The sequence below is a fragment of the Drosophila ananassae genome, chromosome XR, assembly GCF_017639315.1.
Source record: "Drosophila ananassae strain 14024-0371.13 chromosome XR, ASM1763931v2, whole genome shotgun sequence".
NCBI lineage: Eukaryota > Metazoa > Arthropoda > Insecta > Diptera > Drosophilidae > Drosophila > Drosophila ananassae.
In genome coordinates, this window is record NC_057932.1 from 17768775 (window position 1) to 17794331 (window position 25557).

Below are 25557 nucleotides of genomic sequence, written 5' to 3' on the forward strand. Positions count from 1 at the left end.
AAAAAATCTCCCAAAGAGAGCGAGATGAATGCCGGGTTGTATGAAATATAAGCAAAAAAAAAGGCCGGCAATAGAGAGAGCGATGAAGTTGGAAGAGAGCAAGTGGCATAGAGAGCAACAGAGGCAACGTTAAAAGGCATCAACAATAACAATAACATGAAATTGAAAGAGACTTGCTCTCTTTCCGTTTAACAGAGGCAGAGGCCGGAGCCGTGGCCGCCACGTTTAAAAGCATCAACAATAACAAAATTTTTTTTTCGAATTTCGAATTTTGCCACGAGCGAACGTTACCACTGGCTCTTCGTGGATTTTTGGCTGTTTTCCGCCCGACAAAAAAATAAATAAATAAATAACAAATGTAGAAACTACCTACCTAATTCGAAAATATAAAAAATCATATTCAAGAAATTAAATAATGCCCCATGCAACAACAGTGCTAAAAAATAAAAAAAAATTATAAAATATCAAGCAAGGAAAAATTATAAGAATATAAAAAATAAAAAACTTGCAGGTGTTATTAATAATTTCAAACAAAAATTATTTGAAAAGAAAAATTACAAAAGTATAAAATATAAGAAGCAAGCAAGAAAGGAAGGAAGCAAGAGAAAACAATTAACAAATAAATAACTAACATATTTTAAGGTGATACGTGAAACGCTAAAAACAAAAAAAAAAAAACCAACAAAAAATCCCGGCAAATACAAAAATAAAGAAAGAAAATCGAAAGTTCTCTGCGATCGGAAGATAAGGAGAGCAGAGAAATAAATTACAGCAAGAAAGAATTGCAAATTAACGGTAAAGCGCGCGGAAAAATAAGGAAAAAAAAAAAGAAATAAAAAGAAGGGCGAAATTTTTTTTGGTGTCCCTTTTTTTGGTGTTTTTTTTTTTTTTTGCAAATCCCCACACACACAAACACCCTCCCCCCAAAACAACAACAACAACCACAACAATAATTGACGCAAAAAGTGCGCAACAACACTTGTGAAGAAAAACACAACGTATAAGATATAGGCGAGATATCTAGAAAACTTAACCAAATTGGATTACATTTAATTGAATAGACAACTACACTGACAACTGGATACACACAACAAACCACACACACACACTCAACACACCCACTACAGCACTATCCAGTAACGGAATCTTAAAGCTGTCTTATAAGGTGAGTTACAAAAAAAATAAAAAAAAATATATGTATATATCCCTGTTCTGTGAAGTTCTGTGAAATTTGTGAAAAAAAAATATATATAAAAATTCCATGTAATTTTGGGCAAAAGAGAGCGAAAGAGAGATAAAATGTATTCTAACGGTTTCTGTGTAAGGCGGACAACGAAAAATAACTGTTTTCTGAAAAATAAATCCCAAAATAGTTAATGAAAAATTATAGAAATATTTTCTTTTTTTTTTGTTTTTCCACAAAAGTTATCAAAGATAAAAAAAATGGTGAAATTCTAAATGGAAAATTACCCATTTTCCACAAAGTTCTATGGAAATTCCATTAGTTTGTGAAATTCTGAAAAAAAAAAGTGTTCTAGAAATTATTTTTCAGTTTAAATAAAATTCAAAGACTAGTAGAAAAAAAACTGCTAACTTGAATAAATTAATTAACTTTTTTTTTTTTGTTAAAAATATATAAATTTTTTTAATGTGAAAAAAAGTTATAAAAAAAAAAGTAATTTTCTTGTCTTTTGTGTTTGTTCTAAATATTATGGCTTTACTGTACCACAGATCAACCGTTAGTTTTTTTTTTCTCTCCAATCTTTCCCTTTTCTTTCGCGAATGCAACGGGATTTGAAATCAGTGGCTAGGTTAGTGAGAGGGAGGAGCAGGAGAAGGAGAAGGAGAACGAGAAAAGAACGTAAAGAGATCAGAATATCAGTTTTGAAGGTCAGAGGAGCAGTTTCCCGCCCCATCTTTTTTGATTTTTTTTTTTTCCTTTTACACCTCCTTCTCCCCTCCATCCCATTGTCTGTTGTCAAGAGAAAACGGCAGAGAGTCGAGGGTACCGTTAATAGTGTATAAATGAATAGCGTATATGGCATTTATTTGCCTTTGATAACATTTTAACATTTGCCGCTGAACCCGCACCCGAACCCCAAAACCCCCAACCCCCATCCCGCCACCGCCCGACAACAGCGCCTCCGCCCGCCTGACGTCAGTCGAATCGAAATTTTATATAGTCCAGTTATATAGGCGATCGGTTTATACATATTTTAATGGATTTTTAGAGCAATATTTTTTCAAAATTGAATTTTTATGGGGAATATTTTTAAAGAAATTAATTTCAAGATGATTTTAGTGCGAATTTAATATGAAATTGTTTTTTAATATTTTGAGTTGTAAAATTAAAAGGAAACTACAAAAAAAATTAAAACTTTTGGAACTAAATTTAAATACTAATAATTTTAGTTTGAAAATTATTTTATTTAAAAAATTATTATATTTCTTTTAATAAATTATCAAATTGCTTAAAATTTAAAATATGAGACTAAAAAGTATAAGATATAAAAACAACATTGAATTATTTTCTCACTAAATTTTCTAAATATATTATATTTCATTTAATACATTTTGTTTTTTTATACCCTTGCAGAGGGTATTATAATTTTGGTCAAAAGTGTGCAACGCAGTGAAGGAGACATCTCCGACCCTATAAAGTATATATATTCTTGATCAGGATCACCTCCTGAGTCGATATGAGCATGTCCGTCTGTCCGTCTGTCCGTCTGTCCGTCTGTCCGTCTGTCCGTTTCTACGCAAACTAGTCTCTCAGTTTTAAAGCTATCGAGTTGAAACTTTGCACACACCCTTCTTTCCTTTGCAGGCAGTATATAAGTCGGAACGGCCGGGATCGGTCGACTATATCCTATAGCTGCCATATAACTGATTGATCGGAAATGCCATAACTTTGGTGTTTTTTAAGTTAGAGGGTTGGGAGTTTCTACACATGTTATATTTGACCAAAATATCTTATGTACAAAATTTCGTAAGGATCGGCCGACTATATCCTATAGCTGTCATAGAACGATCGAAATTGGTGTAACTTTGGTGTTTTTTAAGTTAGATAGATGGGATTTGGTACAGATTCAATTTTGGGAAAAAAAATCTGATTTGTCGAATTTCATAAGGATCGGCCAACTATATCCTATAGCTGTCATATAACTGATTGATCGGAAATGCTATAACTTCGTTGTTTTTCAAGTTAAAAGCATGGGAGTTTCAATGGATTCCTCTTTTGGCAAAATAATTCGATATGCCAAATTTCATAAGGATCGGCCGACTATATACGATCCGCTATATATCTAATAATATAAGATGCGTGGCGCCACTTAGCGGACTGCGACTCAACTGCAAGGGTATATCAACTTCGGCTCCGCCCGAAGTTAGCTTTCCTTTCTTGTTTTAATATAATTTTATTTATATAACATATTTATAAGATATATTAAGAAATAATATCTTTGAATTGCTTTGTGGAAAGAATTTTATAAAAAAATTGTTCAAAAAAAAAGAGTTTTAAAATCAAAGTAAAATTAAATAAAAAAAAATCTTGTTCCTAATTTTTAAATAAATCACTAATATCACAATAAAATTGAATTTTTTATAAAAATCGAAGAAACAGAGATCCTCAGTCAGAGTAGAATATATTCCCTTAAGATTCTCATAGAATTTAGTTTAAAAATTAAACATTTAATTAATAAATTTAATTTTTAAATTTATTTTTATTGAACAGACGGCTTCCACTCAGGAAATAGACGACATATGTATGTTTTTTAAACCGGACACAATGGAACTCGAATACGGATCCATATCCATATCGGATTCGTTGCAAATGGAACTGGACGAAAACTTCGAGCTGATGGACGACAGCATGGACCAGATGGGCCACCTGATGGACGACGATTTGTTCCTCCACGGCCTCCACTCCAGCATTGAGAGCGACGTGGCCAAGATCTCCGATACCACCACCAGCTGCGCCTTCTCCCGGGAGGAGGAGGACATTAAGACGGGTATCCGGAATGCCGATTGTATGTGGTCGGCTATACATAATGGCGCTAATGCCGGTACAAATATGAATAATGGTGGTAATAGTGCCGCCTCATCGTTCTCCGATACCATTTCTATGCCACTGGCAGCGGTATCCAATTCACAGAATCCCTACGATCTGAAACAGCAACAGACCACCACCACCGCCAACAAGCTGGTGTACATTAAGGACGAGCCATTAGATGAGACAAATACCACCACAACCACAGCCTACCAGCCGATGATCAGCAGTCGGGGCAGCCGATTGGGCGACAAGAAGTCCATCCAACAGACAACAAATATGACGAACGTGGAGTCGATACCGCCGGGCGGTAGTCTGCTCCGCAAGAGGAACAATCCAGCCGGCGAGTCTCTGTCCAAATTGAAAGTTCGAACCTGCCAGAGGCCCGATACTCCGCATAGTTTGGACGACGAGGGCATCCGAATGCCGTCGTCCAATCCACCGGCACCCGAATTCCGGCACAATGTCGATCTACGTGCCTGCCTCATGGGCAGTAATAACATTTCACTGACCTCCGATGGCTTCAATTGCATCAATCAGATATGCCAGGATCTGCAGAATCTGAATGGTAAAGGTCTTGTCAATGTTAGATTCCCATTGCCGGCCTTCTCCGATGTCCTCGAGGTCCTGAACGCCCAGGATCAGTGCAACAGCAACGACATGTACAATAGCGGATCGGTGGCAATATCGCCACCAACTACCAGTTCTGATTGCGATTCGGATGACGGTAATTCATCGGTGAACTACAGTTCAGCCTTTGGGGCGACGGGACAGCGGCTGAGGAATCATCGTTCCCACGGATCTGCCTCCAATATGATGCAACACATCACCGATCATAGTTATACCCGTTGCAACGATATGGTCGACGATGGACCCAGTCTCGACACACCCTCCGATTCTGGTGAGTTTTTATCTTCTTCTAACATACCTATGTAGTGTTGCAAGTGCCCCACGTTGAAAGTTGGGCGCCAATTATACCTTTTTACGAGGAATAGTTAGAAGTTTGCCCTTTTTTTGAGACTAATTTCATTAAAACAATTGAAAAATGTTAATTTTTTTAATTAAAAATAGTATAGTTACAAAAGAAAATGCGAAAAAAGTGAAATCCAACCCTCAACACCCTCTATTTTGAGGCACAAACCGTATGACGTTGCAAGTAATCAACTAATTATAGAACAGGATATATCTCGTGGGTTTGTTGATTAATTTTCCACACACCGTCCGGGTGTCCTGCCACCGTCCCCGCCCCCGCCACCCCTCTCTCTCTCTTTAGCACTCTTCCCCTCCATCGAATGTTGCACATTCAACTAGTGTTCGCACTTCCGTTTCTCGGTGTGGTGTGTGTGTGTGTGTGTGTGTGGGTGTACAGATACAGATACAAATGCAAAAAAAAAAAAAAAAAAGTAAAAGATTTTGAGATACAACAAATACAGTGAAAAAGAGACCGGCGGCGCCGGAAAATCGATCGTCTACAAAACGCCTACGTCAACAGCAATCGTAGTAAACTTGTTACGTTGCACACGCCCACGCGACGCCGACTGCTCTGCCAGCGTCTGTCTGAGGTGGCATTTCCATTGATTTTCTTTTTTTGCTTTTATTTTTGTGCTTTTCGCTGCTTCTATTTTTTTTTTGCCTTTGGGGGCTTTCCTTTATGTTTTCCCGCAACTGGGGAGCCGGAATGTTGGTGGCGCGTGGCATTCATGGGGGCCATTAAACTGTGGTGGGGTGGTGGGTGGTGGTCGGGTGGCCAGTGGGTGGTGTAGTATAGAATAGTAGCTTCATGGCGTCATCCTCTCTCTCATCCAAAAGTCATCATCATCACCAGGCGGGCAAGGAAGAACAATCCAGGGGGATGACGACCGACGATGATATTCTTGCGCAGTAGTAATACGCCCAAAAATTTTATATACTATATATACATCGTATATATACTATATAGAGCTCTCTCTCTCTCTCTCTCTCTCTCTCTAACTCTCTCTCACTCTCTTTTGGGGCCAACACCCCAAAAAACAAAAAAAAAAATTTCCGGGGGGCGGGCAGCCCTACCCTAACGCCCTCTTGTTGTGTTATCCTTGTTGTTTTCAAGGATGTCTGCCACGTGGCAGTTCCAAGCAGACGACCAAAACGGTTACCAAAAATTTTCCTTCCTCCTTTGGCGGCTTAAATACACTTAAAAAAAAATATATATTTATTATTCAAAAATAATAAGAAAAAAAAATAGTTTTTCTTTAAACAAAAGTTTATAATTTAAAGTACTTAAACTAAATTGAATTAATTAAAAATGTTAAAACTTATCCCCCCCCTAACCTGGTTCATTGTCTTCCTCTCTCTTTTTGGCGCGCAAAGTTCTCTAGCTACCCACCCCATAGCTGCATCTCTTTCTAGAGCTTACGTCACGTCAATCATATACTATTTTTTTATTGTATTTTTTTTTACTACTACGCCTTACGCTACGCTGCAGTTGCAACTACTACTACTACTACTACTACTACTATTTGCAAGCTTTCCAACAGATGCTGCGTCTGCTGCCCATTAAGTAAATAAAAAAAAAAAAAACAAAATAAAGAAAAACACGCAAAGCAAAGTAAAGAAAAGGCAAAAGCAAAAGCAACCACCATGCGCTCACTTGTTGTGACGGCGCGCTTTCTCGCTCTCGCGCACGTTTGCAATTTGCCGAGTGCAGTTAAACCGAAAATGCAGCAACAAAAAACACACACACACACACACACACACACAATAAAGAAAAGAGCAAAAAGTAAAAAGCAAAAAAGTAAAAGCAATCTTGCAGGCGCGCACGTTTCTGTCTGTGCTTTTTTGTTATGATTTTGTTTTTGTTTTTGTGACAAAGAGAGAGAGAGATAGATGTCACAGTGCTTTTTTTTTTAATTTCTTGTTACCAAGCGCTCCACATTGAGATTTTAATTTATTTATTTTGCGAAAACGCCCATTACTTTTTTAAATTTATTGCAAAAAAAAAGGAAGAAAGAAAAAAAATGAAAGATAGATAAAGAAACTATTATCACACACGAACATCATAATTTTTCCACTGCTAATTTAGCAACTAAAAAAAAAAGTGAAAAAAAACTTGACACAAGTGGTCTAAGATTATTTTCTCGGCCCCCCTCCCCCCTCCCCACTCCCACAAACCCCCACCACTTTTTTACGCACAGCAACGGTCTAGAAATAGAAAAAGAAAAAAGGCAAAAAAAATCAGGTGCGTGGACGGAGATTAGCAAATATTCTCCATCCCTTTCCCACGCACTTGTATCAATAGTTTTCCTTTTTTTTGTTGTTTTTTTTTTATCACTATGCTGCAATTGTTTTTGTTGGTTTTGAGTTCGAAACTCTTCTAATTAATATAAAAGCTAATTGGGTGTGTGTCCGTGTGTGAGGGAGAGAGGGCGTGTCACGTGAGGGAAAGAGAGGCAAAGACTTGGCAACTAAACGGCCCCATAGATAAAGTAAGTGCGTGAGTGGGGGTGAGAGAGATAGAGAGAGAGAGAGAGCAACATGCGTATGTTGGCGCCTCAAAAGTTCTTTTTTTTTTTCGTGTTGGTGCGTGTTGGTTTTTGGCATTTCGCACCTTTTCGATTGTGCGTGTGTGGGTGTGTGCGTGTGCTTTTTGGAAAAATGTTAATGAACTGAACCAAGGTCAGGCGCTGGAAAAAAAAGTGCGTAGAAAACGAAATCGAAAAAAAAAAAAAAAGAATCAAATTTAACTTTTATGGCCAAAAAAAGCAAACTAACATAGAACTTACTCACGGAAACAAATAGAAAAAAAATTAAAACGAGAAATGATAATAGAAGAAGGAAAACAAAACACAGAAAAAATAGTTGTGGGTTTCATTTCCTCTTTTTTTTTTTTTTTTAATTTTTGCATGTTTTCACTTTCGTTTTCTTTGCAAATCTAGAAAGCAAAACAAAAATTGCAAAAATTAAAAGGGGGGATAGTATTATTATTTGCAAAAAAAATAAAATAAATTAAAATATAATTTTTTATTAAATATTAAAGTTTTATTTTTTTGTATTTAAAAACTTCCTAACTTGGCTTGTACGAAATGGCAGAAAAAAAAATAAAAGAAACCCCTGCTAACAATGGTGCGTATGCTTGATATATTTTTTTTTTCTTTGCTTGTCTCGCGCGTTTTGCTTTTTTTTTTTTTTTTTTTGGCAGTTTCTTGGGACTGTTGCTAGGCGCGTCTTTTACGCACACTCTCTCGCTCACGCGGCTACCGCTGCCACTGCCGCTGCTGCTCAGTCGGCGTTGGCTATCTCTGTCTATTGCGTCGTAGTTGGTGCTTTTGTTGTTGTTGCTTTATTCGCACACGTGTAGCAATAAATTGTTATGCTCAAGGTCGAAAAAGCGGCGACGTCGACAGTGGCAGCAGCAGCGGCAGCAACGTCGGGTGATAAAAATGCCAAAAGCGTTAGCGTCAGAGAGAGACAGGGCAAAGCTCTCAAGCGCCCGCTCTCTCTCTTGCACGCACTTGGCATAGCTTTATTTATTTATCTTTTTTTTTTTTTCTGCGATTTTTTTTTTCTTCCGAACGAGCCTCCCTTTCAACGTTTATGAGAGATTTCCTGCCCCATACATATACAGACAAAGAAAATACATCTATATGTTGCTGTGTATCATGTTGCTTGACAAATATTTACAAAAAAAAAAATACGAAAAAAAAATAAGTAGAAAGATCCACGCCCAAGAATGTTGCCAAAAAAAAAAAAAGGAAACAAGGAAATGGCAGAGACGCCACCGAAATGTTGCCAGACGCATTTTCATAATTTATGTGCAAGTTACATTTTTACATTAATGATGCTTGGCAATAAAAAAAAAATAGAAAAAAAAATAATGTCGCATTGCGACGTTGAAAAAAAAAAAAAAAAAATCATTTGTCATTTTCGAAAAAGGAGGCGGGGAATTTTCTTGGCCAAAAGGCGCTTTTGATGATGACTCACATCCTGCTTTTCCTCGTGTGATGAAATTCCCATTTTCTTTTCCTTTTTTTTCTTTGCCAAGGAAGGAAAAAAAGAAAGAGAGAGGAGAGGGACAGAGAAGGAAGAAAATTGCAACAAATGCGCGTGGGAAAATCTGCAAATGCAGCAGCAGCGGAAGCAAAAAAATTATAAACACTAGAGGCCATTTAAATAGGTTCCAAAAGAAATAAAATAAAAAAATATATATATTTCACGTAATTTATAAAATATTTTAATTAATCTCAAGAAATATATAAATATTTTATTTAATTTTTAAAAAGTAAAATCCTATTTGTATAACCTTTATAGTAAAAATTTGTTTTTGTGATTTTGCGGTTGAGCGACATGTTGCCAGCAGATGTTGCATGTTGCATTGTTGTCTGTTGTTTAACCTTTCGGTGCAAAAGTGCAACATGTGTTGGTTGGTGTTGCAATTCTATTTGATTTTCATGCGAAATGCCAACGCAAGGGGGTAGTGCGTGGGAAAATTTCAAAATTTCTTCCAAGAATTTCTCAAAATTCCTAAGAATTATGAAATCATATTTTTTTTGCCGATGATCTCAAAGCCTTCTCAATGAACTTTCTTTAGAAAAAAACAAAAACAAAAACAAATAATAATAATACAAAAAAAGTAGTAGGGGGGTATGTCATAAAAAGTCAGAGACATGCTCAGAGCAAAATAAACAAATGTTTTGTTATTAAACAAAATTTACAAGGGAAGGCGACGATTCTCGTCTCCAGACTTTATTTTTTCTTTTATTTATTTTTTTTTTTTATTTATTTATTTTTTTGTGCTTCTGTGTTAAATGAGAGGATTTGTTTAATTTAACGAGTTTTGTTTGTGGGCACAGTGGTTGTTAAATAAAAAGGAATTAAGTAAGACAAGTAAAGGTTTAAAAAGTAAATAAATAGAGGCCATTAAATAAAATTAAATAATATTTTTAAACAATTTGGCTCCAAGAATTCCTATCTTTTTGTCTCAATTAATTTTATTTCTATTTAAAATTTATTAAAATCACTGAAACTTTCTTGTAAAAATATTTCTCTATTTAATAACAATTTTTTGTATATTTTTTCCCCTTAAAATTCTCAACTACTTCTAGCCCACTGTTTTTCCTATTTGCTGACTTATCATTGCCATTTTTTTTTGTCTGTCGGTCGTATTTGCTTCTCTTATTTTATAGGCTGAAATTCTTTTCTGTATTACATCATTTTCTGCCTTATTGTCGTTTTGTCGCTTTGTTGTTCTGTTCTGAAATGGAAAATAATTTCGATTGAAAGCTTAACCCTTGGTCGGTCGCTCGGGCGGTAGAGATACATCTCATTGATGATGCACTTGTCCCTTTTTTATATTTTTTTGTTGTTGTTGTATTTTTAAGTCTCTCTTTTGGCCTGTCTGTCCGCATCTCACTAACTCTTCTTCTTTTGCATCTTTCACCCTTCTATATGCTAATTTTATAGGGCAAAAGGCGTCTGTGGCGTTATCAGAATATATACCCAACAGATGCAGATACAAAAATACATATAGAAAAAAAAAAGATATACATATATATATGTATGTGTGGAAGTACCGCCCCTTTTCCTGAAAAAGTTGCGCAACATGTGGCGGCGTGTGTGCATTTTATTTGCAATTGTAATCAACAGACAGCTTCCTCTTTGGCATTTCTCTATGCTCTACTAAAGAGTACATTAACTTCTAAATATAAAATATAAAAAAAATAATATTATCTTCAAGGAGGGTTCAAAAAAGTCCTTAAAAACTATAGTTTTGAGCTCATAACTTTTAAGTTTCTGAAAATAAATAAACAAAACTTTAATTTTATATTTTAGACATCATAATACACCTTTGGAGCAAGTTTCATTTGGTTAGAAGTATTATATTTTTTTTTATAGTGTAGTATATAGACCTGGTTTGCTTTTTGGGTCTGTCGCTTTGGCTTTATTATTACGATTTGATCTTGGCTTCGTTCGCTTAGCAACAAAAGTTGTTCCGTCTCATATATAAAAAAAAAAAAAAAATAAAAGTTGCTTTGTTTGGTTTTTCTTGTTGTTGTTGTTGTTAACTCTGCTTCTTCGGTTTCTTGTATCTTAATGCAGCAAACGAGTTTGTCTGGTTTCGATTCAGGGAGATATATCTCTCTCTCTGTATATATATATGTATTTTAAAAAAATATATATATATATGTATTTGTTGAAGCGATTTGTGCGCGGAATAACCGTTAGTTAAGTCTACAAAAAAAAAAGCTCATTTCTTTGCAACCCTAGTTTTGCTTTTATTTTCATTTTCAAAAATGCACTTTTTTTTTTTTTTTTGAAGCAGATGCACTTTGGGGGTGCAAAAAAAAAAGGGGTTAGCCTGTTGTTGAATAATTGCAAATTGCAAATTGCAAATTGTTTTGTTTTGATTATTTGATTATTTTTGGAGTGCTTGGTTTCATGTTTCATTAAGCTTTTATTGTCTTTTAATTTAATAATTTAGAAAAAACACAAATGTCTTCCATTTTTGTGGCATTCCACAGAATCCAGTGGACTCATCTTCGTAGACATTCTTCTCTCTTACTCTCTTACTCTTAAGTTTATTTTTTATTTATTTTCTTGAGCTCCTTTGGCGCATTACTAATGAAAAATGGCCGACGGCATTCCAAGATTCCCCCCCTCAACAACAACAACAACAAGGAAGGAGAAAAAAAAGTGTTAAGGGGGGGATTTGGTAATCTTGGTGGTCTGTAGCTTGTCTAGCCAAAGTGGAATGATGACGTTGGCAAAAAAAAAAATAAAATAAAAATAAAATAAAAAAAAAGGAGAAAAAAACCCAGAGAACTTGTCTTGACTCCTTTTTCTTGATTTTTTTTTTTTTATCTGACTCATGCTGCAAGTTTGTTGCTGCATCTCGTTCTCACTCATCTTGTGGCAGGTTTCGATTTCGTTGCGGTTTCCAGATGGAAGGTTTTTTTTTTGTTTTTTATTTTATTTTATTTCTGGTCTTGTGTTGCAAGTCTCCCATGCACTTGATCTTGCAACTTGTTGCACTTGTCAGCAGTTTTTCCTTCTCCTTCCACCAGTTTTTTATTTTATTTTATTTTTTATTTATTTATTCTGTTGCCAAGAGCTATTTTTTTTTTTTTAATATTTTGCTTGAACAGTTGCTTTAAAAAAAAGTATACATAACAAGCAAATATTTTATTTAAACAGTTGGATTAACTTTTTTTTTTTATTTCATAAAATTTTTGTCGGGATAGACTCCTCGGAGGCACTGTGTTGCAGCTTCTACTGCCTAGTGCTTCTTCTTCTTCTTCTTCTTGGTTCAATGGTCGCAACGGAAACATTAAATTAGCAACAAAAAAAAAAAAACGGAAAAACGGAAGAGAGTCAAGGAGGCAGAGTTAGTTCTCTTTTTCTCCAAATGCTTTCTCTTTGTCTGTTGCTAGGCGGAATTCCGCAAATAAAAATAATAATAATAACAAAAACAGGAGAAAAGAAAGCAAAAAAAAAAGTGGAGACAAACCCATGACGTCAACAGAAAAACAAAAGGGCGTCGGCGACGTCGTCGTTGTTTGCCACTTGAAATTGAAATCCGTGCAAATCTATTGCTTCCTGAAGTCTCACACACTACCTACAAGATACAAGATACAAGATACGAGCTATATGGGTGTATGAGTGTATGAGTGTGTGTTTGTGCCCCCAAACGTTGACACACTAATCCGCTTTACCAGCCACGCCCACCCCACTAGCCTACCACCTACCCATTTAAGCCATAATTCTAGCCAAGGGTCATTAAACTTTTGGCAAAAGGAAAACATTTGCGGGGCTTTAGTTTCTGGCTAGAAGGGAAGAAAATTTCTATATAAATAGAGGAAGAGAGTTAATGAATAGAATTTGTAGTTCTAGCCTAAAATGGTTAGTTATAATAGGAAATTATAATAAATAATGCCAAGTTTAGTTCATATTCATACTTGAAAGCCATCAGAGTTGCTTTATTAGAGTTTCTAATCGATTATTTATCGATAAATGGAAAAGAAATCTATAAGAAACAGATAATTTTAGTCAAAAAACACTTAATTTTAGTTTAAATACTAATTTAATACTTAAGTTTATCACTTTTGAAGCTCTATTCAAACTTATCGATTAATATCGATTAAGATCTCCTCCCCAACACCCACTAATCATGATCTCTTTTATTTCCTTCTCCTTCACAGAGGAAGAAATCGATGTGGTATCCTACACGGACAAGAACCTGCCCACGAATCCCTCGTGTCACGTGATGGGCGCCTTGCAATCGAAAATATCGGACAAGATCTCCCGTGACGATCAGACGAAGAGCCATGAGTACACTCTCCCGTATACGCCGGCGAGCAGTAGTCCCGTTAAATCAGTGGCCAACTCCCGTTACCCATCACCATCGAGTACACCGTACTCGTTCGCATCAGGACATGGCCAGAACTGTTTGGACTTCCCCAACGTGAACACGAGTTGTTCGAGCAGTTCCAGCAGCTCCAGTTCGAGTTCGAGTTCCGGGTTCGTGAGTGCCACCACTAACAACAATACCAAGAATCGGAAGCGTTACTTTGTGAAGGTGAGTGGTGGTGGCGGAGGAGGATCGATGCCGAAGGCGGCATGCCACAGGGACATGACGACGACGACGACGGCGACGGTGTCCTCTGGGATGATGGCGAGCAAAAAGTGCCGTGGCAAGAAGGCGGCTGGCAGTGATCAGGATATGGTCTTGGTGCGTCAGAACTCGACATCGGGCATGTCGGCGGCTGGTTCCCGCCACCACCAGCAGCAGCAGCACCACCACCAGCAGGCACACCACCAGCAGCAGCAGCAACAGTACAGTTTGGACGAGGCGGACACGATCGAGAAGAGGAATCAGCACAACGATATGGAACGACAGCGTCGTATCGGTCTCAAGAATCTATTTGAGGCGCTGAAGAAACAGATCCCGACCATCCGAGACAAGGAGCGGGCGCCCAAGGTGAATATCCTGCGGGAGGCGGCCAAGCTGTGCGAGCAGCTGACCCGCGAGGAGGAGGAGCTAAGCAGCCAGAAGTTTGCTCTGCACAAGCGGCTCAAGGAGCAGCACGAGATCCTGGCCAGGCTGAGGGCCATGAAGCGGGAAAAGGAGACGGCGGTGTCCGTCAGTGGATAGTCCTCGGTCGTCCTACAAGGATTCCTGCGGGATTCATCCCACTCCTGCAGGAGTGGCAGCGGCGGCGGCGTAGCTAGGCTTTAGGAGTGCTTAGGATATATATATATTTTTTTTTTCTTACTAGGATATATGTATTTTTTTCAACCTCCCCCCCTTCCCAAATTTTTCGACTTTTTTTTGCAATCGATTTTGATAATCGATTAATTTTTTTTTATCTTTTATTTTTTATTTTCGCTCTTGACCTTAAGCGTTTGTTTAATTTTTCTTTTTCTTTTATTTTTTGCTCTAATTTCTTATTGAACTTCAATATCAGTTGGTAGGTTATTTTTTAGGATATTAATAGTTTAGGAATTTTTTTCGGGCTTGCTTTTATTTTATTCAGACTATATATTTAAAAAACAAAAAACAACAGCAAAAAATTTGATTTCTTTAATGTGATATATATATGATTTTCTTAACCAGCGATTTAATTCTTTTTTTGCTTGAAAAGAAACAAAACCGAAAACTAAAAACTAAAAACTAAACAACAATCATGGAAGAAATATTTAAGGACAGACTCTTTTTGATATGAAATCAAGTTGAAGTTTAATATATATTTTTTTTAACTATAATAATATAAATATTTTTTGTTTACTGCTTACTATTTTTTTAGGGTTTAGCTTTTAGAGTTAAGGTCTCTGTATATAACATATATATATATATATATATATAACTATTTTTTTTTTTAATTAGAGCTACTTAACCATGAATTAAACTAAAAAAAAAAAATTTAAAACAAAACAAAGTAAGGAAAACAAAAACACAAAAAAAAAACAAGGACAAGGAACCAAAACAATGAAGTGAAAAGTGAAAACAAAATGAATAATAAATAGGAGAAGTAGGAGAAGAGAAGAAAGGAGAAAAAGAAAGGGAAAGGAAGGGAAAAAGGAGTGAAAAGTAAAAAAGAAAAACACAAAAACGGAAACGGAAAACAGACAAAAGTTACAACGAAAGAGCCACAAAACCTAGAAAGGAAGGAGAAAAGAAAGAAAGTAAGAACGAAAGAAAGAGGCAAAGAGAAAGTCGAAAAACACAGTGAAGAGCATAAAGATCTATATATACGGATATATATATAGGTTTCTTATAGGATTTATGTACGTAGTATAGCTAAAAGTAGAACTTTTGGTTGCAAAAAAAAACAACAAAATTTAACTTACTTTCGGAAATATATACATATATATATATTTACTATTATGCGTATATATATATCGGATATAACGGATAAATCTTTTTTTTTTTTATATGCGCGCTTGGATCGAAAAGATATATAATGAAAAGATATATATAATCCCCATAAAGACGCATCCCTGGAGCAGAGAAGAAAAAAAAAAGAAAAAAGAACCTTAGCTATTCTGTAATTGCTTTTGCTTTAGATCCCCCCCCCCCCCCAAGATCGATCCCCTGCTATTATCTATATATCTTATATGACGATGATGATAATGATGATGATGATTTATGAAAAGAAGAAACGCTTTTAATATTTATACCCGTAAACCAACAAAAACACTTGAACTCTACTGCCTATATCAGAAAAATACATTTTTTTTTTTACTTTGCTATTATATTTGAATGAAATATTCAAATATATATACTATATATATAGTGCTATATACAATCTATATAGTGTGTATATAGTCAAATCGTTTTACAATCATATTACTATATATATTATCCTTTTTTTTTTTTGTTTAACGCTATATTATATTTAGGTATATTATATTTTTTTAAAAACTGATAACTATGCATATGAAATGCGCAAAACTTAACGAAAAAAACAAAAACAAAGGAATTAAGAGTAAACTTTAAAAACAAAAAAAATAAATACTATTTAATAGTGGTATCCTGAACCCTGAAACGAAAAGAAAGGGAGGGAGATAGATAGCTAGAGAGAGAGAGAGTGAGAAAGTTAGAAAGAGAGCGAGGTGGAGAGAAAGAATACAAAAATTGGCTGCAAAGTTTGCTGTTGTTGGTTGGAGGTGTGTGTTGGATATAATGATTATGATAAAAAAAAAAAATATGATCCAAGAGATACAAGATATATATAAAAGAAGAAGAAGAATACATTGAAGAACCCACGTCACCCCCCGAAAAAAAACTCAAACTTTTGTGAGCTGTTTAACTGTCGATTTTTTGCTAATAAGTTGCCTTTCGGCAATATGTTATATATGATTAACGATTATATACCAATTGTTTACATGCATCTAAATATACATACACTTTATATATATATATATATCTGCTCTAACTATACTATATATATATATATATATATTTACTAAAAGGACATGATGAAGCATAAAAAAAAGCGAATGAAGTTGAAAAACGCATAAGAAAAAAGAGCATTAGGAAAAAAAAAAAACAAAAAACACAAGAAACGAAACGATTCTAAGGAAATGTCAACTGTTATTTAGGTTTAGATACACTGCAAGAAAAAAATTTACACATGATATGACCAGAAAAATATGTCCTAAAAAATGAGATCGAAATTTCTTTTTAATTTAAATTAAACAACTAAAAAAAAAGAGGACGTTTCAACGAAATTTTTTTTTTCAATGTGAGTTTCTAGGCTTTGTACCAATACTACTATATATCTATATGCCCCATATATTATATACAATTCTTATACTATATATTTTTTTTGTCTATTACTAGCAATATCGTTTAGGTATGAAAACATGAAATATATATTTTTGATTTTTATTTTCTAATTTTTTTTTTTCAATTATTACGCCGCCGCAAAAATGTTCGATTTTTTGAAGGCAAAAATATAATGAAAAACTAAAAAACAAGCACGACTTAATTACTTAACTATTATTTCTTTTTTGAATAATAAATGCTATGCTAAAAAAAAAACAAACAAAAAAAAAACTTGTTAACAAAAAAAAGAGAGAAGAAAATAAAGAGAAATAAAAATATACACTGTAAATAGCAATCTCGTTAAATAATAGTTACACACGAAAAATAGAAAGATATATATTATTAAAAATGCAAATTTACAAAAAAAAAACAAAATAACAAAATGCAAAAAACAAAATAGTTACAAAACAAAAACCCAAAAAAGAAGGAATTATTTTTATAGAAAAAGCAAAAACCCGGAGAGAAAACTCAAAGCAATAGACTTAAGCGAAATGTACAACGCGAAACCGAAACGAAAACAAAAAACAAAACTTCAATAAACCAACAAAACAACAAAACAACAAACAAACACAACAAACACACAATACACATACACACTTATACCTATATTATACACAAACACAAACACATACACAAAAAATGCACCTATTTTCCTATAGTACATACAAACCAAGAAATAGTTTAAACAAAAAAACAAACCTCGTTTTCCTTCTTTAATTTCATCTAAAAAAAATAATAAAATAAATTATAAAAAAAAAACAAGAACCGTACAAATTTACGATACAATAAACAAAAGCAAACAACAAACAAAAAAAATGTAAAATGACAAACAAACAAAGAAACTGAAAAGCCAAGTCCTTTTCTAAGTTTGAGTCCTTTAATTTATTGTTACAAAAAAAATAACAAAAAAAACAAACAAAACAAATTCAAAAACAAAAACTGAAAAAGCATTTTTAAAGATTACTTTTTATTTTCGATTAAAACAAACAAAATAATTAATATAAAAAAAAAACAAGAAAAAACTATTACCAAAACCAAAATCCTCGCAAACAAAAACAAAAAAAATTCAACTTTTTTTTTTCTTATATTAAATGTATAACTAAAAAAGCAAAAAAACGAAAAGAAAAAAAAAAAAACAACTAATGTTTTTATGTTTATATATATATATATATATATATTTTTTATGATTATGAAATTTTTTATATTATGTATACACACAAACTACTATTTGAATTAGTTGTTAAAATTTATTATTACACACATATTATTACACAAAAATTTATTTGAAATTAAGCATAAACAATTTAAAAAAAATAAAAACTACTACAAAAAAAAAAATGAAACATGTTAATACATTGAAGGAAAAAAAAAATGGAACCTATAGACGAGCATCATTGAAATATTTGAAATATATTCGCGATAGTACGATTTTATTTGGAAAAAAAATATTTGAAAAAGAAATTCTTTGATTTGATTGTTCGATTTTTTTTTGGTTATTGCTTAATTAATAAATAAATATGTGCATGTAAAAAACAAAATCAAGAATTATTCATGATATAGATGGCAAAAACAGATTTACAAAGAAATCAAGCTAAACAACTATATAAATATATTATATTATATAATAATTTTTAACTCGTTATGTAGTTACTTATTAATGAAAAATAAAAAATACATGAGAAAAAAATATTCAACAAAAAAAATTGAAAGAGAAAAAAATGAGAAAACACAATAAATTACATTTTATGTACCTCTTACATATATAAACTATATATAAACACAACATACACACACACACATACACCTATATATATACACACACTATTATATATATAACAAGAAAGAAATATATATATAGAAAAACAAACCGTTTAACTATTTTTTTTTTTCAAAAACTTATGATTATGGAATTATACAATAAAAATATTTCAACATACCAAGAAAAAAATCAATTATTATTTTGTTTTTATTTTCTATTGTTTTTTTAAATTTTTCAGAACTAGATTCTTCTGTTTCAGAATTGCTTCTTTTTTCAGTTTGATTTTATTGAAAATTTGCAAAGCTAGTTGCAAAATTATATTTTTACAAATTTTGGACTAAAAAAAACTTACGAAAAGTGTTACCAGGCTTGTTTACACTTTTTATTTTCAGTCTTTTAGGATTTCTTAGAAGAAATATAGAATCATTTGTTGCAAATCCCATTTAAGCCTATTTTTATCTGCTGGCTTTTCTATTTTTGGTTTTTATTGTCACTTTCGTTACCAATTTATTATGATTCATGCCGAAAGTGATTCATTTTGTGGGTAATTTCCAATGGGGGCGCTGTGGGGGCGTGAAGTGCTGGGAAATTGCTTTTGTCGCCGTTTCTAATCAAATATACGCCCGGGGTGTCAACGCCATACCTCGTCCCGTCATCACGCCCTCCAGACATATTAAACTTAATTCAATCAAACTTTGTTTTTGTTTTTTTTTTTTTTGTATTTTATTTGTTGCGATTTGATTCAGTTGCATTTTTTGTTTTTGTTTTTTTTTCACCGGCGAACAGAAATTTTAATGAAATCAAAGCGACAATGGGAGCAACACTAACAACAATCGCAATAATAATATAATAAAATTTCATTTATACGAATTTGGCATTTGTTATTGTTGTTGCTTATTTTGTTTTTATTTTTTTTTTTACTACAATCATTCAGTTTCAGTTTCGCCGGTTGCCTTTTTTTGTTGCAATTTATTTGTATTTCTGGTTAAGTGAATTGAGCTTCAGGGAAAGGTATTCCACGAATTGTTAGATGCTCTATTAAATTTTGTAAATATTTATTTTTATTTTTAATATTTTATTATCATAAATCCTGTCTAAATGTTTATAATATTTTATTTAAATTTAAAAGCTTATTGAGGTTTCTTTCTTAAATATTTTAAATTAAATGTACATTTTTAGTTTACCTACTATTATTTATAAAAACTATCTACTAAAATTAAACGAAAACTGAAATTCTTTATAAAATATGTTATTAAAGCCTTCAAAAATTTTCCAATAATTTTAACAAGTTTGATTTTGAGTACAACTTTTAATAGAAAAATTGTGTTTACAATTTATTAAATTGTATCTAGGTTTGAGGTATCTCATTTTGTTATAATCATTAGGTATTAAATGTTATATTAAATTTGTTAGTTTTCTAGACTTGTTTAGAGCAGTTTTTTTCCCTTAAAGACTATGTCAAGCTTAGTCCTTTATTAGTAACACCCTTAAAAGTTAGGGTATCCAGATAAGTAGCCGGCAAACTCATACAAACAAACGTGCAAAGCAAAACAAAGCCAGAAAAAAATTGGCGTGCACAATTGTTTAACTGCAAAAAAAAGGCAACAAAAAATAAATGAGGAAAAAAAATGAAAACAGCAAGAAGAACAGCAACAATTTTTTTTATTTTTATTTTTTTTTTTGTACACTCTGACCGCGGTTGGTCGCTTTATTGGGTGAAGGTCACGCCGGCTGCGCTGCGACTGCGTCTACGTTTATTTTTTTTTTTGTTTTTTAATAGCTACCGCTTTTGTTTATCTTTTTTTTTACTTTTTTCCCCCTTTTTTAAGTTGCTCTTTTTGACTTTTGCTTTTCTATTTTTAATGGCTTTATTAGGGTTTTCATCTTTGAAGTTGAAATTGTTCTTAAATTACCAAAATTATCACATAAAGTATACTAATTATTATTCGAATTATTATATTTTAGTTAACCTAAATAAAAAACTACTACTTATTAGGGAAATAATTAAGAAAAAGGTCACAATTTAATTTGCAAATTTTATTTTTTTTTAAGCAAATTAATAAAGCGGCAACAGTTCATAAATGATCGTTTATATTTTAATGATTTTTTGGGTGAATTAATTAAATTTTAAAGTTGAAAAAAGTCACGTTTTCCCCAATGATTCATAATCACAATCATCATCCCGGGCAAATGATCTGTGACCCCTGGAAATAGCAGTTTATTTCGACAATTTTTTTGAACAATTTTTAACACAATCACAGCTTCACTTATATTTTTTTTTTTTTGTTGAATGTCACAGTTCACACGGCCAGTAAATCACTGTTTTATCCATGACTTGTTTCTTTTTTTATAAATTCTTTGTTTTTTTTTTAATACACTTATGGCGAAATTCATAAATTTAAACGCCTCTGCTAAAAGCGAATTTCATTTAAACCATTTTATTTAATTTTATTTCTTTTTTTTTTGGCGCATCTGTGTGTAAAAGTTATTTCTGTCATTTGTTTAGCGTATATTTTTGTTAATTTATTGCCTACAATTTTTTTGATTTGAACTGGCAAGAACTGGAAATTCGCTAGACATCAAGGTCGTCTTCAAAATACACACAAAAAAAAAATAAAATTTGATAAAAAAAAAAGAAATGGAAACACTAAAGGCAATGCAGAATCAAAAGTACAAAATAGTCCTAGAAACAAAAATATATGTAAATAATGACAGAAACAAAATTTATAAACAAAAAAAGACAAAATCCATAAGAAGAAAACCCCTGCTTATAAAAAACAGCTTTAAAAAAAATAAACAAAAAAAAAATATATATATATGAAAATACATTAAACAGGCTTCAATAGTTAAACTAACCAATAAAAAATTTGTAAAAAAAAAAGGAAAAGAAATGAGAAATTTTTGTAAATTTTGTATTTTTTCGAAAATATTTAATAAATGTGTTTACACACACAAAAACACCATCACACACTCAAACACACATGCATATATACAATTAATATACAAAAACAATAACAATATCAAAAAATTAAAAATTATTAAATCCAAATATAAAATATACACCATATACTTAAAAAATATTCAATTATATATTATATATATATATATATATATATATTTAGAAAGCAAGAAACAACAAATTATATGTATAATATATATATAAATTTATATATATATTTAATAACTTAATAGAAATCTAACAAATTTTGTAATTAGCGAGGCGTATACGTAATGAACAAAAAAATACAAAAAATTAAAAAGGGAGAATCGATTCACAGACGAAGGACGATGATGAGCTTAAGAAAGACAACTTTTGTATGAAATATAAATTGTGAGAAAATGGAAAATGGAAATGTGGAGAAAGTGGAGAATGTGAAATAAAGAAAAGCAAAGCGCAGAGCCACACACAAAAATTTGTGTTTTTAATTGAGAGAGGAGACTATAATTTTATGTATTTGGCAAAAAACTTGGGCATATAATTATAATATATTGTTTAAAATTTATATAGAAATACTACCCCCATTTATTATATTTTTTTTTCCATGCCTAATTTTAAGCTTAAATCTTCTTATTTCAAAATTAATTTCTCAACTTCCCTGGCAGATTTCTTTTCTTTTTTTTTTCTTCGAAGGGACAGATGCAATTCAAAGATGCCTCGCCCAAAGGCCAGCTGTAATTTTATTTCTTAAACTTTTTTGTTTTTGTTGTTGTTGTATTGTTGCTTTTGTTGTTGTTGTTTTTTTCTGGGGGGTTCGAATGTCACATAACTGGTCTGGACAGATGAGAAGCCAGCCGGGCCCCGAACCAAACCCTCTTGTTTCGGGCATCCCTGGTCCTGTGCGTGCTTTTTCCTTTATTATTTCTTTCCTCTTTAATTTTTTTTGTTTTTTTTTTTGCTTTTAATTATGTATAGATTTCGGTGGCTTGCAGCTTGCAGCAAGAAGTCTTTGTTTTTTTTTCTGCAAAATTTCAGGCAACTTGCAACAGGTGCAAGTTGAGGTCCAATCGATGAAGTTAACAGTGTTGAAATGAAGGCACATTATCATGAATGCCCTGGCTCATAAAAAGGGTATATTGGCTTGGAAAGTGTTATTTTTTAATTATCCATAAACTTAAGTTGAATTTGGTAATATTTTTAAGGAACTAGAAAATTTTATACAATTTTTATTTAATATTTTCAAAGAATATTATCAAATTCATAAATTTATTTTCAATCTGAAACTTTTAAAAGGTTTTTTTGTTTAGAAATTTATCAAATATTTAAGAATCAAAATTAAGTAAAATTATAAAAATTAAATGAGCCTCAAATATAATTTATTGCCTATCATAAATTATTTTTAATCTAATTATTTAAATCTAAATAAATAAAAATCAACCCAAATAACAAAGAAATAAGGAACAAAACAGAAGCAAAAGTCCCTAAACTTTCCCCATGTAATTGAAGGCAGAGTATATCCTCAGAGTGCACTCCGAGTTGTTAAAAGGGAGGGGGGAAAAGGGCCCTATATGATATGATGTTGGCAAGGTGTTTGTTTGCTAGGCCCGTGCCGTACCCCAGAAACCCGGCTCTGGCCAAAAACCCCGAGGGGGAACCTCGTAACTGAAAACTAAAAACTGATTAGGGCCCCTCAACTTTTAAGGGCTTATATTCTTCTTTTTTTTTTTTTTTTTTTAAGTATTTATTTTGTTTTTGGTGTGTGCGTGATGTTGCCGGCAAGTTAATTGAACTTAATGCAGGTTGAGATACAATTATGCTGGTCCTGCACCTTTTGTTTAATGATGACATTCGGCAGCGGATCAGATCGGTCTTTTGGATCGGTTTTGGGATTATTTTTCTTTTGTCTTAAAATATACGAAGTGAGAAGTCGGAATCATCCGAAACAGCAGCATCGAAGACACGTTTCACGCATAGAACCATTCCAAGATTAAAGACCGGCAGCGTCAGAGAGATCAGAGTATGAAATTCAATGTTCTGACGACCAGTCAGGATCTCAAAGCCCCAAATAAACCATTCAACGCTCAAAACAATGGTGGTCATAAAAATCCATGGCCACATAAAAAGGGGTGTGATCTGGAAAGAGTTTAAAATTAATTTTGCATACAATTGAACTTTGGTCACACTACTTACCAATGTTATGCCCAGGATAAGTAGAAACCATAAGAAACTAGAAATTCCAGAGCCACAAACTCTAGCCTGGCGTAGAAGACGATGATTTATGATATAAAAGTGCCGATTGCGCCACATATTCAACTTTTGACACGGACACTTCCACACCCGACGAAGCTCCCACAAACTGATGATGCAACCAATGAAGCTACTAACCACCACTGTCCAGAATAGATACGGAAACCATTCGGATCGGCACGGGCTACAGGAAAATACTAGAGCCCTGGCCTGATTCCAGCGATTCATCGGACAAAAGTTCCATATCGAATACGGTCCGAAATCGTCACGACCGGAAATCAATCGACGCAGAATGCGAAAGAGTCTTCTATTAAGAACATTAATGTCGAACATCTGGAACATGGTGAGACTCGAGGTAGTACTGATAGCACTGATGGCAGTCCGGTGCAGATTAACAAAAATACTTAAATTATATGCACATTAAATTTAAAACTAAACTAAACGAAACGAAACTGAATATTTAAATTATAATATTTTTTTATAGAGTTGTGATTTCTACGTTTATATTTTTGTATGTTTTTATGCTTTCGAATGGGATGACAGTGAATGAAAAGGGTAGAATATATTGAAGGGGACCCCCCAGAAAATTTGAGAAAAAATCTCAAAAATATTTTGTTCCCAGATTTTGATGCAGATCGATGGAGAATCTTTCCACGAGTCTTTTAAGATATCCCTCGGAAGAATCAGATGAGAATTGGCTAAGATATGGCCTTCGATCGGGGTCATAAAGGACATCCCATGCACTTTTTGATATTTCGAAGGGGACCCCTCAGAAAATTTGAGAAAAAATCTCAAAAATATTTTGTTCCCAGATTTCGATGCAGATGGGTGGAGAATCTTTCCACGAGTCTATTAAGGTATCCCTCAGAAGAATCAGATGAGAATTGACTAAGATATAGCCTTCGATCGGGGTCATGAAGGACATCCCATGCACTTTTTGATATTTCGAAGGGGACCCCCCAGAAAATTTGAGAAAAAATCTCAAAAATATTTTGTTCCCAGATTTTGATGCAAATCGACGGAGCATCTTTCCACGAGTCTTTTGAGGTATCCCTCGGAAGAATCAGATGAGAATTGGCTAAGATATGGCCTTCGATCGGGGTCATAAGGGACATCCCATGCACTTTTTGATATTTCGAAGGGGACCCCCCAGAAAATTTGAGAAAAAATCTCAAAAATATTTTGTTCCCAGATTTTGATGCAGATCGATGGAGAATCTTTCCACGAGTCTTTTAAGATATCCCTCGGAAGAATCAGATGAGAATTGGCTAAGATATAGCCTTCGATCGGGGTCATAAAGGACATCCCATGCACTTTTCGATATTTCGAAGGGGACCCCCCAGAAAATTTGAGAAAAAATCTTAAAAAATATTTTGTTCCCAGATTTTGATGCAGATCGATGGAGAATCTTTCCACGAGTCTTTTAAGATATCCCTCAGAAGAATCAGATGAGAATTGACTAAGATATAGCCTTCGATCGGGGTCATGAAGGACATCCCATGCACTTTTTGATATTTCGAAGGGGACCCCCCAGAAAATTTGAGAAAAAATCTCAAAAATATTTTGTTCCCAGATTTTGATGCAAATCGACGGAGCATCTTTCCACGAGTCTTTTGAGGTATCCCTCGGAAGAATCAGATGAGAATTGGCTAAGATATGGCCTTCGATCGGGGTCATAAGGGACATCCCATGCACTTTTTGATATTTCGAAGGGGACCCCCCAGAAAATTTGAGAAAAAATCTCAAAAATATTTTGTTCCCAGATT

At 33.3% G+C, this 25557-nt stretch overlaps 2 protein-coding genes across 2 annotated transcripts; one reads left to right on the top strand and one right to left on the bottom strand.

Annotated features, from left to right (window-relative positions):
* The first annotated feature begins 192 nt into the window (after positions 1-192).
* Positions 193-18521, top strand: LOC6502359 (myc protein). The gene is made up of 3 exons (XM_044717595.1): positions 193-1165; positions 3734-4949; positions 13219-18521. Exons 2-3 carry the CDS (start codon positions 3767-3769, stop codon positions 14169-14171), a joined length of 2136 nt encoding a protein of 711 aa, XP_044573530.1. The 5' UTR covers positions 193-1165; positions 3734-3766; the 3' UTR covers positions 14172-18521.
* A 4752-nt stretch (positions 18522-23273) lies between these two features.
* LOC6502362 lies at positions 23274-24321 on the bottom strand. The gene is made up of 2 exons (XM_001967496.4): positions 23735-24321; positions 23274-23677 (listed from the first exon to the last, which is right to left on the bottom strand). The coding sequence occupies exons 1-2, from the start codon at positions 24131-24133 to the stop codon at positions 23450-23452; spliced, it is 627 nt and encodes a 208-aa protein (XP_001967532.1). The 5' UTR covers positions 24134-24321; the 3' UTR covers positions 23274-23449.
* Between the last annotated feature and the right edge of the window lie 1236 nt (positions 24322-25557).

Coding starts and splice junctions, on each gene's coding strand:
- LOC6502362 (XM_001967496.4), bottom strand. CDS start 24,133: ATGTTCCAGATGTTCGACATTAATGTTCTTAATAGAAGACTCTTTCGC. Junction 23,678..23,734: donor TTATCCTGGGCATAACATTG/GTAAGTAGTGTG, acceptor AACTCTTTCCAG/ATCACACCCCTTTTTATGTG.
- LOC6502359 (XM_044717595.1), top strand. CDS start 3,767: ATGTTTTTTAAACCGGACACAATGGAACTCGAATACGGATCCATATCC. Junction 4,950..13,218: donor CGACACACCCTCCGATTCTG/GTGAGTTTTTAT, acceptor TCTCCTTCACAG/AGGAAGAAATCGATGTGGTA.